This window comes from Dunckerocampus dactyliophorus, chromosome 2, assembly GCF_027744805.1.
Source record: "Dunckerocampus dactyliophorus isolate RoL2022-P2 chromosome 2, RoL_Ddac_1.1, whole genome shotgun sequence".
Classification (NCBI taxonomy): Eukaryota; Metazoa; Chordata; class Actinopteri; order Syngnathiformes; family Syngnathidae; genus Dunckerocampus; species Dunckerocampus dactyliophorus.
Genome location: NC_072820.1, coordinates 42,228,696 through 42,244,207, shown reverse-complemented (window position 1 = coordinate 42,244,207; position 15,512 = coordinate 42,228,696). Strand labels below are relative to the sequence as shown.

Here is a 15,512-nt window from a genome sequence, read left to right as displayed (position 1 = left end):
ACTAAAATATGAGACATTGCGAGTGAATTTTTAATCTACTTGCGCATGTGTCCCATGTTGACTTGACAGAGGACGTCCCTCAATTGACAACAGCTTGTCACAGTCTAAATCTATCGATGACAGCCTGTGGGATCACTCACGTTTGACTCGCATTGAAGTTCGACAATTCTACCATCTTTGTTTCCACATTTTGCCTGGCTCCACTGTCTCTCTGGCGGCAGCTCGCTACTGTAGCTGCAGTTATCCACCTAGTCTTTTTGTCTTTAAAACAAACAAGCAATGTAGTTTGTTGCGGAGCTCGTTTTTGTCCCACAGGGAAGCTGCGATGGCTGTCACGTTCATGGGGTACGGTAACAACAGTAGTTGCCAGTAAATGAGGAGGAAAGGAGACAAACACCAAAGAAGAAGGAAATAGGGAGGTACTGGAATTATAACGTATATGATGCCACCAATGAGGCCTTCCAGAAGCTAGGGACAGAAACAGGGTGGATAGAGAAGACAGGTGACATGTATTGTTTGAGTATTTATCAGTAAAGCAGTGAAAATGAGAGGAAATATTTACTTTGACTTTGGTGTGTGCCCCTAAATTTTCTGCTTGCACTCCTAAAATTTAAAATTAGAGGCCACTGTGCTCCTAGTAAAAAAAAGTTAGTCTGGATCCCTGACAGTATGGTCAAAAAGGAATGGGGGACCTCTGGCTCAGTGGAAAATGTTCATTATTTATTTAAACACTGATGTGCGGAAATTTAATCTGTGCTAATTCAAAATGAAATTGAGGGCTGAGAACTGTGGACATTTTAGCATAATAATGTTTGCATTAGAGTGAATAAAGGCTATAGTTGAGGCAAGCGACTCAAGGACTGGAACAAGACAGAACAAGTGTAATAGTTTGTGTCTGTGACTGCAGCTGCAACGTCTGTATCTTAATAAAAGGCACTGAGTTAGAAAATTGCAAATAAATCTGTCTAGAGCCAAAGCTGCAAGACTAAAAGGAGAACCGAAGTGGCATTAACACCTAATGCCATCTTCAATACAACACTGATTTTTTTTTTTTTTATTGATTTGTAAGTGCAAATACAATTTTGTGGTCTAATTAGGGCTGGGCGATATTGACCAAAACTCATATCCTGATATATTTAGGTTGAATATCGATACACGATATACAGTATATCCTGATATTTTTTAAGCAAAGTGAGTTTAGACAAAAATCAAAGCCAAATATGCCTGTCAAGTTGTTAAAAAAGCGTCAAATAAATACTTAACATGAGGATGTTTTTCATGCAAGATGCACCTTGAAAAATGTAAAAATAGCCTCTAAAATAAAGTCGGCCATTTTATTTTTTAAATAAATATAGAAACAATTAAATATAATCTTTTTGATATTTTTTAAATATTCCTCAGCTAATAACAAAAGAAGAAAATATGAAGGAGTGCTGGCTTTAAGAGGAAAGTGTTTTTTTTCAAAAATTAATTAATGACCACTTTTTCGTGATTGACTATGGGCTACTATTTGGCAAAAAATATTGAATGACAAGTTATATGTAGTATTGTGGTCTCTAGGTGTCAGTAATGTTACATTGAAGAGACATGGCATTACTGTAGATTAGATTACCTTCACACTGCATGCAGTCAGCCATGGCATGTCTGAAATGACATAGTGAAAACAAGTTCTCCTCCCAATTCATGTGGAAGTGGTAGGTTTTTGGCTTCTTACTATGTCCTTCTTCCGTTTCAAAAACTTTAAGTTTAGAATAAACAAATTAGAGGCTAACTAGTTAGCTTGGTAGCTATGTTTAAAGTGGTGTTCTTCTGTTGTGTCACCGCAGTGATCCGTAGCCTGCACATTACAGTTGAGCAATGTCGTAAAAAATGGAGTGTAAAGGTGACTATAGGGGTGTTATTACATGTGTACAGGGCTCTGATAATGGGAAAAATCTTATTTAGAAAGTCATAAACAGGTTTTCTATGCACTTAACTATGAAAATATTCCATTTATTAATAAGGAATCTGAATTGTATATATATATATATATATTTTTTTTTTTTTTATGTTTTTTTTGTCCTAACTGGTCAAGCAGTTACTTTTTTACTTTTTTTTTTGTTGTTGTTCTCACTGGTCAAGCACTTACTTGGCACTCTGTTGATGGCTCTTAGTGGTCTCAACACACGGACTGTCCTCACTGCTGAAAAGCTGACATTCTGCAGGTTGAGGGAATACTCCAACATCCTGCAACATACACAAAGAAAAAGTCCTGCCAAGTCAGTTTTGTCAATGACACACCCATTCACAACAAAAATGATCTCAAGGCGTTTTGTGCATGGAGCAGGTCTAACACCACGCTCAAACATGAAAGAAAACCAAATGATCCCCTTCTGAGCAAGCACTTCGGCGATGGAAGGAACCCCAAACAGAAACGAGACTCAGTGTGGGGCGGCCATCTGCCTCGGTCAGTGAAAGTTGAGATAGAATGGCGTGACAGAGTGTACACTGAGAGAGAGAGAAGGTAGTAAGATGAGCCTGTAGCTTAAGCTAGGCTAATGACGGCAAAAGAACATATAAAACATTTTATAGCGGAGCGAACACTAATTGATGTACATTTTTCCATCATGACAAAATCAACAACATAACCTCCTCTATGGAGGTACAGTGGAACCTGCTTATCTAGACGCACCTCACGCTAACTGATGTCGACATAAGTGGTTGTTGACATAACTGAAACTTCACAAATCATCCCACCTCATCGTCATTTCGGCGACAATGCAATATTAAATATTCTTATCTAAAAGAGCTGCTGCTATTTTGTTGTATGTCTTGACTACAGTGACAATAAAGCTTCCGTACATGCGCAACTCTTTCTTCCTGTGACTAACAATCTAAAGAAAAAAACAAGAAATTGGTCTATTTTGTTCGTTGCTGTGGTCAAATTCAGGTTAATACTGCCTTTATTTTGACGCTTGCTTTGCACTGAACAGGAAGTCACTGTGCACATTTTAAAGCTGTGTAGATACAAATTATGTTACAGTCATTTCACACTGCTTATTTTGAGAATAATTTGGCACCGATTTTTCAGAAAAAGATGCCTTTGGTTCTCAAAATGTACCTTGACAAAAGTGGCCCACCATGTATGTGTATTACTTGATGAGTTGGTGCACATATACGGGTTGTCAAGATAAGCGGGACCGACTTAAGCGGGTTCCAATGTAATAAAAACAAGTAGTTGTAGTAGTAGAAGTAGTACAGTGATATGCGGTAAGGGGAGGCATAATGACAAATAAAAAAAATATATAAATACATGATCAAATACATATACAAATACAAATACAATCAAATACAAATACAGGGCAGAAACGTAAAGGAATACTGTACTTTTGTACTTTTTTTTGCAATTTTGCTCATCATCCACAAACACCTCCAAAAACCTCCAATGTTTGCTATCCATGCTGTGACCATGTAGTAACAGGTACAGTCATGATCAAATGTAATACTTACTGTACTTTGCCATATTTTGATCATTTTTAAGCATTACCGGAACCTGTCACTGCTGTCCTTCCATAGAGAGGACACACACATATAAGGGGTGTCAAAGTCAACAGAAACGTCCGTTAAGAAATTAGCGGTACTATTTTTTGGATGTGCGATTAACCTGCTCATGTCCTGTTTGACCCTCAGCCCACACCATAGTTTGAGAAAATGTAGTGGCGGATGTGGACCCACAAACGGGAACAAATATTGAGGGAATTTTGAATGGTAAGTTTAGCGTGAAAGCCCTGGCAGATGGCTTTCACAACAACACCAAAGTTATTCCATGTGAGTTCAGTTGTCACGGAGTACGTTGATTGCCAGAGATAAGTGAGAAGCACTGCCGGTATTTTTTTTTACTATCATTTACACAGTAGTAGCTTGGCATACGAGTGTCCCAACTAACGAGTATTTTTCAGATGCAAGCTGTCTTTCAGCTAAATTTTTGCTTTGAATTGTGAGCGGTTCTAAATTGTCCATAGGTGTGAATGTGAATGTGAGTGTGAATGGTTGTTTGTCTATATGTGCCCTGCGATTGGTTGGCGACCTGTCCAGGGTGTACACTGCCTCTCGCCCAAAGTCAGCTGGGATAGTCAACCCATTGGAAATTGCAGGAGATCATTACTCAATATAACAGTCTGACACATGGTGTCATCTTACAAAGAAAGCTAAACTCATCACACAGCAATTTAAAGCTCAAAAGGTAGCTAGGAAATATACAATACAAGTACCAATATGAGGTTAAAATGATTGTGTCCAAGCAAAGCATTCATCGGTGCTTGCCGGGGTGCTGCAATGATGTCAGCCTCCCTCAGGGCTCATGTGGCTCCCTCTGGTGGACAGAGGCAGCATTGCAGCACCATCCATCAAGCCATCCATTTTCTGTGCCGCTTGTCCTCCAATTAAATGCTTTGGTCAGACAAAATGCATTATGGGAAAATATTAGTTTTGTTTTGTTTTGTTTTTTTCATTTTAAACTCGTATTCTATCCATCTTCTACCGCTTATCCAAGGTCAGGTCGCGGGGGCAGCAGCCTAAGCAGGGAAGCCCAGACTTCCCTCTCCCCAGCTACTTTGTCCAGCTCTTCCCGGCGGATCCCGAGGCGTTCCCAGGCCAGTTGAGAGACACAGTCTCTCCAACGTGTCCTGGGTCTTTCCCGAGGCCTCCTACCGGTCAGACGTGCCCTGAACACCTCCCTTGGGAGGCGTTCGGGAGGTATCCTGACCAGATGCCCAAGCCACCTCATCTGGCTGCTCTCAATGCAGAGGAGCAGCGGTTCTACTCCAAGCTTCTCCCGGATGACAATGCTTCTCACCTTATCTCTAAGGGAGAGCCCAGCCACCCAACGGAGAAAACAAATTGCAGCCGCTTGTACCCACGATCTTGTGCTTTCTGTTACTACCCAAAGATCATGACCAAAGGTGAGGATAGGAACGTAGACAGAGCGGCGTACTGCGCATGCGTGCTGGTGGCATCCTCATGAAGTGCTGGAAGGCTCGTGGATCCTCATTCCTCAGCTCCACCATCAGCTTGTCATACAGTCCATGTTCAGGCCTTCTCAGTATCCACTGTCTGACCCACACAACTCTGTCTCTCCTTCTTCTCTCTCTTCTCCTTCTGTCAACAGCTTGTTGCAATCTGAGGAGGTTCTGATTCTGCTGCTGGACTAGTGCACCAATCATAGCAAGTCTCTCAGCATCCATGGTAGTACAGTTTTACTGTAACTTTGAGCAAATTCGATATAACTGAGGTCTGCACTCAACGGCTATTCCAAATGAGCTCCTGGTCCATTTCTCCCCGTATTAATAGCCAAATTCTAGTCCCGCTCCCACACCTCCATACCAACGCCAAACCAAAGTTCATCACCGCAATGGATCGCTGCTTCAACGCCTGACACCGTTCCAGCAATCCTGTGTCCGCTCGTAAAACGCTTACAACCGCTCCACCAAAGTTTGTGCAACGTTTAATCACCGCCAGGGCAAAGCTGGCGAAGCAGCAGTGGTCCAGCGTTCAAGATTTCTGCGTTGGCCTAGCGGACCCAAGCGTCCATGAACTTGCGTCTAGCGGCGCCAAACTTTGACTGGACGTTGTTGGAGCTGTGATGAACTTTGCCGTGGCGAAAAATTGCCCGCTCCTCACCGCTCGCAATATTTTGTGCAGCTCAAAACCTTCGGAGCGGTAGTAGGGACCATCAGCGGTGGCCGAGCGTATACGGCGTTGCCTTAACGGGGGCCAACTTCTGTTAAACGGTGGTGAACGGTTACGAGCGGTGATGAATTTTTTTCAACTCTCCAGGAATGCTACAGCAAAGTTCAGGCGGTGTGACCGGGCCTTAAATGGTAAATGGTCTTTCACTGGTATAGCACTTTTCCACCTCCAAGGCACTCAAAGTGCTTGGCGCTGACGCTGCTAGCACATTTACCTACTGATGACGCAGCATCAGGAGCAACTGGGGGCTTAGTATCTTGCCCAGGGACACTATGACACGATCACCGGAGGACGGAGGTTCGAACCTGCAACCTTAAGGTTGTGAGACAACCACTCTACCACGTGAGCCATGGCGTGCCTGTTGTGTGTTATGGTGCTGTGTGATGAATTTAATTCAGCAAAACACACATACATTATAGCGATATAACTTATCTTATTCATTATTTATTGTGTAAAACTATGACAGGAACAACATAAAATTAAAAGCACTAAATGAACATCCAGCAGTGCGAGCTTGGAGTTTGTTTTTCGAGGAGGTGCACCACACATTAGCACTCAATAAGGTCATTAAATCTTACCTTTATGCATTCCCACATAGTATTAGCATTTGGGACCAAATATGATATGAAAGAAAAAGGGCTAAAATACAGTATTAATAAGGAATATAACAGTGGGCGAAAGTTAGATGGTGCGTTCAAGGACCATCAAACAAAGTCACAGTTCGCATTAAACATGCAAAAAATGGTGGATTTCTTCATGTATATTATTTTTGGAATATAATAATGTCCCATGTGTCCAAAATTGGTATCCCTTTACATACAATTTGTACTTATTTACAATTTTTTTTTTTTATTGATTTTTTTTTTATCGTTGTGCCTGAACATTTCCTGTGATGCGGTGGTGGGGACCCCCGCCTTACGGTATGCTTGGGATATGATGTGCTCTTTTACACATTTAAATATACTGTAAGAATGCCACTTTTATAGAATTGGCTTCTTTAATTTATAATGTAAGATGAATGTCTACATCAACAAAGGTAACCGTTGAATCACATCGAATCCAATCGAATCCAATCGCATTGTCTGTACACTCTCTCAAATCATACTGAATCGTTCTGTTTTTAAAATATATCGAATCGGATCATTTACCATAAAGAGATTTAGATCCCTACTTTATTATAGATAAAAAAAAAACTCTGTGATTAATTGTGATGAATTACAAGTTAACTACAGACAAAATGCTATTAATCGTGATTAAATATTTTAATCGATTGACAGCCCTAATAGACAGTATGTGTGTTACATTAAGAAACTGCTCTCTCTATTACTGGGCAAGTAGTAATTGATGCTCTAATGAGCCAAATCACATCTAAATTCTTGTCTTCAACGACAAATGTAATGCATGTGTTCTGGCAAACAATATGCTTTGATTCCTAAGCTCAATGGAGCGCGACCACAGTGCATGTGTTTGCGCTTGTATATGGAGCGCAGCACACACGCAATGTTTGTGGGCCTGATAAACACGCATGTATTCACACGCATGCTTGCAAAATCTGCCTTCAAAAGCAGAGGGAGGTGCGCGTGCATCCCCAATGGAGTTATCAATAGAGGAGAGGAGAAACGTGGCGTCAGCAGCCCACAAAAGTGCAACATGAGATGAGTCTGGCTCGTAACGCTGAGACTCCTAACAGTCTTTGCAGCAGCTCCTTGGAGGCTCCAAGGTGGGTGATGGGAGGTTAGGACAAAGCTGAAGATCATCGAAGAATGTTTTTCTTGTGTCCTGATCAGACTTTGTCACTGTCTCTTCTCGCACTCTGGAGCATATGTTGAGCACATGTGCAGCTTGAAGGGGTGTGCGGGTGAAGGAATTCCCTCCTTGCACACACCCCAAGTCTGTCTGTCTCACAAATTTACAACACATGCAAGCAGCGTGCATACACATGTGCAAACACTAGAATCTCCTGTACTGAAGGTATGAATGTGTGAGTCATGTCGTGACACTGTAGGTAAATATGTATAGTTAACTTCCAGTGCAGTTTGAATCTGGTAGATTTCAGGATGTGCAAAAATGTGTTAGAGGTTTAATTTAGGTCAACAAACTGTAGAGATCTAGAGGCACTTTTGGAAAACACTAAAAACCTGGAAATAACTGACAATTCAACATCCACCCATCCGTTTTCTACATGGCTTTTCCAGTGAGAGGTTAAGTGACAATTAAAGTCAGTTTAACACACTGCAACCTCTGTGCACAACATTTCAATTTCAAAAAAATAATATGATCCCAAAGTCAAACAAAAATCCAGAACTTCAAGAAAAATGTGGAAAGTGATACTCATCAAAGTTAAGGCTTGTACACCTTTGTTTTACTTTTACAGTAACACTGTTAGTAGTAATACATTGAAAAAAATCCAATGATCCTGATGCTAGGTCAAACAGGTCAAAACATCATCTGCTCATTTGGGTCCAAGGTTACGGGGGCGGTAGGCTTTTGTATCTCTGGCCACCTGCGCCAGCTTCTTTGAGATTATACAGAGGTGTTTGCCAGAGCAATTGTGGAGACACCGTCTCACCAGAGTGTCCGAGTCTATCTAAGGTCTCCTTCTGGTTAGACATGCTTGGATGCAAGAGCCCAAGTAAACTGGGTCTGCAGTGGCTCACTAGCTCAACTCTTAAGTCGCTCCCAGATGACCAAGCTCCTCACTAAAGGTGTGCCCATCCACCCTGTAGAGGAAACTAATATCACCCACAATCTGGAAATTTCCGCAATCTGGTCTTTTCGGTCACTAGTAATGACCACAAGCCATCCATCCATACATTTTCTATGCCGCTTTTCCTCATTAGGATCGCGGGGGTATGCTGGAGTCTATCCTAGCTGACTTCGAGCGATGGCAGGGCACATATAGACAAACAACCATTCACACTAACATTCATACCTATGGACAATTTAGAGTCACCAATTAACCTAACATGCATGTTTTTGGAATGTGGGAGGAAACCGGAGTACCCGGAGAAAACCCACGCACCACGGGGAGAACATGCAAACTCCACACAGAAATGCCCAAGGGAGAATCGAACCCAGGTTTTCCCGATCTCCAGACTGTTGCTGTGCTAACCACGAGACCACCGTGCAACCCTGACCACAAGTCAGTGCTTCTCAATTATTTTCTGTCATGCCCACCTAGGGGGCTGAATTTTTTCCATGCCCCCTCGATTTGGAATACTATTGAGAGCCTGATAATATTTATTTATGTGTACAAACCACTGTATGAGATGCCGGCACCAGCATTCTGCATACAATCACTTGCAATGCGGTATGGCGGAATGCAATGCAACCAGTCAGTCAATCACTTTGTTGGTGGCATGCATCCATCCTTCAATTAGTTGGAAGATAAAGAGACCTAAAGAATCTCTAAAGTACTTAAACACATACAAGAAGAGTTTGGGAAGTACAGTACAGTTGTCCCTTGTTTATTGTGGTTAATTGGTTCCAGACCTGACCGCGATAAGGGAATTTCCTCTTAGTAGGATTGCTCTTTATAATGGAATATATTTGTAGTTGTAGAGTATAGAAAACATTCACATTCATACCTATGGACCTTCTACATACAATTTTTCCCATTATTAGAGCCCTGCAGACATGAAATAACACCCTTATAGTCACCGTTACACTCCCAGCCAATCACAGGGCACATATAGACAAACAACCATTCACACTCACATTCATACCTATGGACAATTTAGAGTCGTCAGTTAACCTAACATGCATGTTTTTGGAATGTGGGAGGAAATCGGAGTACCCGGAGAAAACCCACACACGCACGGGGAGAAAATGTTGTCTTTGAGTATTTTTTGCCTAATAATAGTCCATAGTTAACCACAAAACAGCAGCCATTAGTTAATTTTCGAAAAACCCTGATAGAGTGAGGGAGCGATGTTCAAACCGCAGTGCAGCGAGGGATGTACAGTACATATAATATATAAATGTATTTCTGGTGCAATATACTTCATGTGTCTGTGATGTTTCCAAAGTTACAAAAACACTACTTCTGCATAGAAATTGAATGTTAAATGGATGATTTTTCTTCTAAAAAATAGTTTTTTTAAGGACACTTGCATAATGATAGCCAGATGATGTTTGGTGTGTTCAGCTAAAATTGATCATCTCCCCTCATCTGTGTGTTGCACAAATAATGGGCATGACACAAAGTTGTGTGCAAGCTCATGTTGATTATGTTGAAGGAGGGGGGCGCAGCGAGGGGGGGCAGGCAGGCAAGCCCGACATTGAAGGAGTTTGCGTGCAGAGAATTCCCAACTTCAGCCCGAGAAGCAGTTCCACACACAGAGTTGAGGTTGAGGATAAAAGGCGAGGTTTTGCATCTTGTCATTCATACTAATTGGATACTTATGCACAAGTCTTAATGTAGAGAGATCCTTGCAAGGACAAACTCAGCACATTGTAATGAGATGCAAATAAATCATGCAATGAAAGGTGCTGGCAGACACGCGGCGTGCACTAGCAGACACTCACTCTCTTATTGCAGATGGTGAACACGTGCTATTATGGCACAGCACATGACACCCTTCATAGAAAACAAATGTGCATGCACACATGCTGACATAGAATTAGAAGTAACATGGTGATGTATATTAGACAAAGTGCAGATCAGAACTACCATATATCACATGTCTCTTTTCTTGTCCTGAGTTCACCTCCATCTGTATTCTTCTTTTTATCCTGTCTATCTAACTGACAGTTGTAATTCCCACTTGCATTGTCCCAGCTTTAGAAAAAAGACGAATGCGTTTTGTATACCGCAACAGCAACAAGTCAATCGAGAAACAAATCAAATGTGTCAAGCATTCCCAAACGTAACCTAATAACTAATAATTTAAAAAAAAGAATAATTTCCACGATTGTGTTCATTAAAATACCAGCAAACCACTTTTGTTGATTAGGCTAAACTTAAAATACAAAATAAATTGCTGCCAAATCGTGACCTTGATACAGAGGTGCCCATTACGTTGATCGCAAGCTACAGGTAGATTGCCAAGGTAGTTTAGGTTGATCTCATCAGCGTCGCTTTAAGCTCCCCTCCCAATTCGCTCTTGCTCCCCGTGACGTTTCAAGCTACACAAGGAGATGCAACTTTCTTTAATCTTGATTAATCTGATTACGGATAAACTAACTCAGCGGTAAAATGCTTATAGCTATAACAAATCTGTTAACTTATAGCGGCTAGTTATGTAGACAAAAAAAAATGGCTTTGCTTCGTGTCATGAACTCCACTACCAAAATCAGTGTTTTCTACACGTCCGCTTCTTAAATTAATATTTTATGATGAAATGGAAAATATGCCCATAGCCCATAGCATACCTTTTTAATATGTTGCCTTGTCTTTGGCTGCATTGTCTTGTGCATAATCATTTTCAATTCTTGTATATCAATAATGTTTGATAGCAAATGCTAACTGGATGTAATACACCACCTGCGTCTGGCTGCGCATTTTGGAAAATGTGAACGTGAAATACTAATCTTTAATATTTACAATAGTATTTAAAAGTTTAACGGTTAGATTTGATCTACTGTATGTTACATATTTCATAGAAAGAGGTAGATCATTTTGACTTGTAACTTGCATGCTGAAAACGTGTGTGCACCCCTGATATACATGTATAATGTACATAAATACATACTCATATTTTTTATATAAATATAGTACATATATACAGTATATTTTCTATATTTACAGTAGGAGGTAGATATTTGGAACTTGGTCATTTTTAAAATTAGCTTTGTTGGCTGAAAACGTGTGAGCAACCCTGACTTGATACAATGATGACAAAACAAAAGCTGATCTTTTCGTGTGACTGATACAGATTACCAGATGAGATGAGTTGGGTTTTTTTTGTCGAGTGTCGCTGCACGCTAAGATCACTCAATGTTTATTTCAAGCCATGATGTAATAGCTTGTTTGTTTGTGTTTAGCATTGGTTTCTATTGCTTAACAGCATGCCTTTGTTGACTTTTAAAAAAAAGAAGTTCAGTCCACTTAATTTCTTTTTTCAAAAAAATGTGTTTGACTCCACAAGTTAGAGAGCCCCGGAGCGAACAAAACAACGTCTGTGAATGAAAGTTGTACGGTTCGGAATTGTATTTATTTATTTATTTTGGTAGTTGCATAATGCTTCCTATCCAAGTACAATAATAAACGATGGCTGTTTCATGGTTGACGATGGTCTATTATTAGCCAAAACACATAGAAAGTCATACAGTATGTAGTATTGTGGTCACTAGGCGTCAGTAATGTTACATTGATGAGACATTACCTTACATTATATTACCTTAACTTGCAATATGGTGTCAGCCATGACTGCAAAGCCTGACATGAAAAAAAGTTCTCCGCCCATTCTTCTTTGTTCTCCATTTCAAACCGTTTCGTAAGATTATAAGAAATAAATAACTAGACCTAACTAGGACAACTAGTTAGGTCAGATGTTGCTAAGCTTAACAAAAAACTGCAATTTTTAAAAAAAATGTTGCCTATCATGCATAATCATTATGTGAAACATCACCACACTTTCCCCTTTTCTGCGCGTTCTAAAGAGACAAAAAAAAAAGCTAAAACACAGTTAGCATGTGGGAGCTAACAATGCACGCTACGGGACACACCTATTTCGACTATAAAGCCCTAAAAAGACAATGTTCTCTTTACACAACTGACCTGTATATAAACCAAGCTACAGCAACATTGTTACTGTAGCAGCTAACACAAAGAACTAGTTTTCTGGTGTAGAGACACATTGTCTCACGGCACTACCCAAGGGTAAATGGCCCCAATGACACCAATGTGTACTGACAAGCATACTGTATGAACAACTACGAACAGACAACCAAATTAAGTATTAGCCCACATTCCATGTTTTGTTTCTACACGGCTAGTTTGATTGTGTGGTGATATCATGTGCTACGTGCTCCATGTGTCAGAATCAATATCATGGTGGCACACGCGATGGACAGTAGTCTGTCTGGTCCAGCTGGTCTGGGGCGTCTTTTCCAGTTTATTTTGGGCAGGTGGAAAAAAGTTTCTATCCCCGCAGGGTTTGGTAGCACAAACAAATCATTCTTGGTTCGTTGTGATGCCGTCTCTCGGAGCAATGTCCTCCTTGCCATACATACAAAACCTTTACATCCATGGTAACACTGTATGCCACTCAGTGCAGCAGAAACACTCAATGCGTCCAGGAAAGAAGTCCCGGTAATGTTTAACAAAATGACTACATGGCAAAATACTGTAAGTATTACATTAGTTATCATGAAAGTACCTATTAGTGCATAGTCACAACATGCATATAAAACGACAAAACGCTGTTGGAGGTTTTTCCAGTCCTACATAGCCAAAATAGGTGTGTCCATGACGTGCATTGTTAGCTCCCTCATTCTAACAGTTTTTCTCTTAGAAGGCACAGAAAAGAGAAAGTCATGTGCTCATGTTTCACATAAGGATTGTAGATGATGGGCAAAATTCCAAAAAAGTGCAGTTTTCCTTTAAAGCGGCGGCTAAGCCGTGTGTCCCTACAGAGATCCAGTAGCCTGTGCATAAGATTTGCACAATGTTGTGTAAATAATAATAGGGGTGTTATTTCATGTCTACAGGGCTCTAATAGTGGTAAATAGTCACATGCAGATCATACCTGTCAACCCTCCTGTTTTCGGCGGGAAAACTCACATATTTTGTCCTTTCCCCCGTGTTCTCCCGTTCACACATTTTTGTAACTTCCATGAAAAAGAAAAATCCTCTCCGGTATTGCCGGTTGCCATGGCAACACCCGGTAAACATCGTCATGACGCCACCTTGACACATATTTCGGCTCTGCGTTGTCCTGCACTTTGCCGTGACAATGCGTGTCATTTAGATCAGGGGTCCCCACAGCACGGTACCGGTCCACGGGCGGGAACAAACCGTGCCATGAAAAACTGGCAAAAAAAACACATTTTTAAAATTAGCTTTGTAAATAACTGCATCAAATTTTACATAAATGGATATCAATTATGAAAATAAGAGCTATTAGTTTATTGGAAAAATAAATATACTGTTAGAAAGCCCTTTGTTTTTGCATGTTTATATCGTTTTGTTTCATCAGTCTTTTAAGTTTATTTCCACTTTGTTCAAGGGTCATTGAAAGCGTCACACTTATATTTTCCTGGTTCTTCTTTCATCTCATTGTTGCTCCAAAATGCTGGTGCTGTGCGTGAACGCATAAATGCGAGGTTTTATGACGTTATTATGTCAGTGTTGAGTGCTAGTGCTTGTGTTTATTCCATGTCAAGTTAATTCATGCTAGCGCGCTGGCTGTCACCCGTGCGCCACAAAACTATGCGATAATCTTCTCTGTTAAAAACAAACTCCAAGCATGCACCGACCGTGACACTCTATCCATTTTGTTGTTACAATTTGATGTTGTTGGAAACTACTTTTCTGAGACTTTTCTTCAGTGCAGTTGGTAGATGGCAGCGCTTTTAAAGGCCGGAAGTGTGTCGTTGGTAGACGTCCTTCCTTCGTGTTAAGCTTTCATGGCGTCAGTGGTCATCTTAGAAAGACCCTCGGTTACATATTGAGCTTGTCTTTGTTATACTCTGTACACATAAATAAGTAGCATTGCCTCATATGCACCACCACCTTGCACCCCGCCACTGCAGGTGATCATGGTGACGTGGGTGTGGGGCTCATGACAGGCCCGGCGAGCTGCATGTCAGGTGATTCAATCAAATCAACAGCGCAAGAGAGATGGATGGACAGAGAGACATCTTTGCCAAAAAATCAAAATATTTGTGTAAATATCTTGGCAAATGGGAGGCTTATTATCCTCACCTAAAGAAGAGCAGGGTCGGACACGCTCATGCTTTTTGTCAAATTTGTAACACTGCGGGGCGATGCTGTTCCCTTATTCCCCCTTAACTTCCCGGGAAATTTCCCATATTTCCAAATGTAAATTTTGACATGAATGATATAGACAGAACCATTCGTACCAATGGACAAATTACAGTCTCCAGATTGCCCAACGTGCATGTTTTGGACCGTAGGGGGAAACCAGAGTAAACCCAAGCGAGCATAGTGAGAACATGAGCAAGGTCCAAACCCAGAACCGTCGCGTTGTGAGTGAGGCGTGCTAACCACATGCTTCACTTTACTGTTGGATTGATTCAACAGCATTTCCATCGTAGCTACGCATCCCGCCTTCATAGTCCTGTCATTTTTACACCAATTAGGAACTCACCAGTCGTCTGTCCTCCTGTGTAGTAGTTCCTTAATCACGTGTTCATTCGATTCACCTCAACATCACTGACAGGCAAGCTGCCACACTGGATGTGCCTCAGCAAATTAACTGTGACGAATGGTTACTCCTTTGTTTGCTTTTCCAAACTACTGTACCGTACTGCAGTATTATAAGGCATTTAGAAATACAGAATACTGGATACAGCTCAGTGTATTGGTGAGTGTATGCACTACAGAAACACCAACATACAGGTGCATTCAGTTCAGGTCAATGCATGGAGAATGCTTTGAAAAACCATAATGATGTGAAAGCAAGCGCATGTAGAGTCATTCAGCATAAGTGGAATGGTGAACAACCATGAGGAAAAGACAGATGGAGTGTGTTCAGGCTGAATCTGATTGAAAGCCTCTCATCACCAACACTTTCCACTATCAACCCACTCTCATGCTTATCTGCCCACCATTACGGTGAAAGACTACAACAGTGTGACATTGTTTCGTATTTAACTGC

At 41.0% G+C, this 15,512-nt stretch overlaps 1 protein-coding gene across 14 annotated transcripts in view; it reads right to left on the bottom strand.

Annotated features, from left to right (window-relative positions):
• cacna1g (calcium channel, voltage-dependent, T type, alpha 1G subunit) overlaps nt 1-15,512 on the bottom strand; it is a 291,002-nt gene that overhangs the window by 144,585 nt on the left and 130,905 nt on the right. For all 14 annotated transcript variants that reach the window (XM_054766574.1, XM_054766569.1, XM_054766571.1 and 11 more), the window contains exon 5: nt 2,129-2,226. In XM_054766574.1, the coding sequence (XP_054622549.1) occupies nt 2,129-2,226 (98 nt within the window). The remainder of the gene's footprint in view (nt 1-2,128; nt 2,227-15,512) is intronic.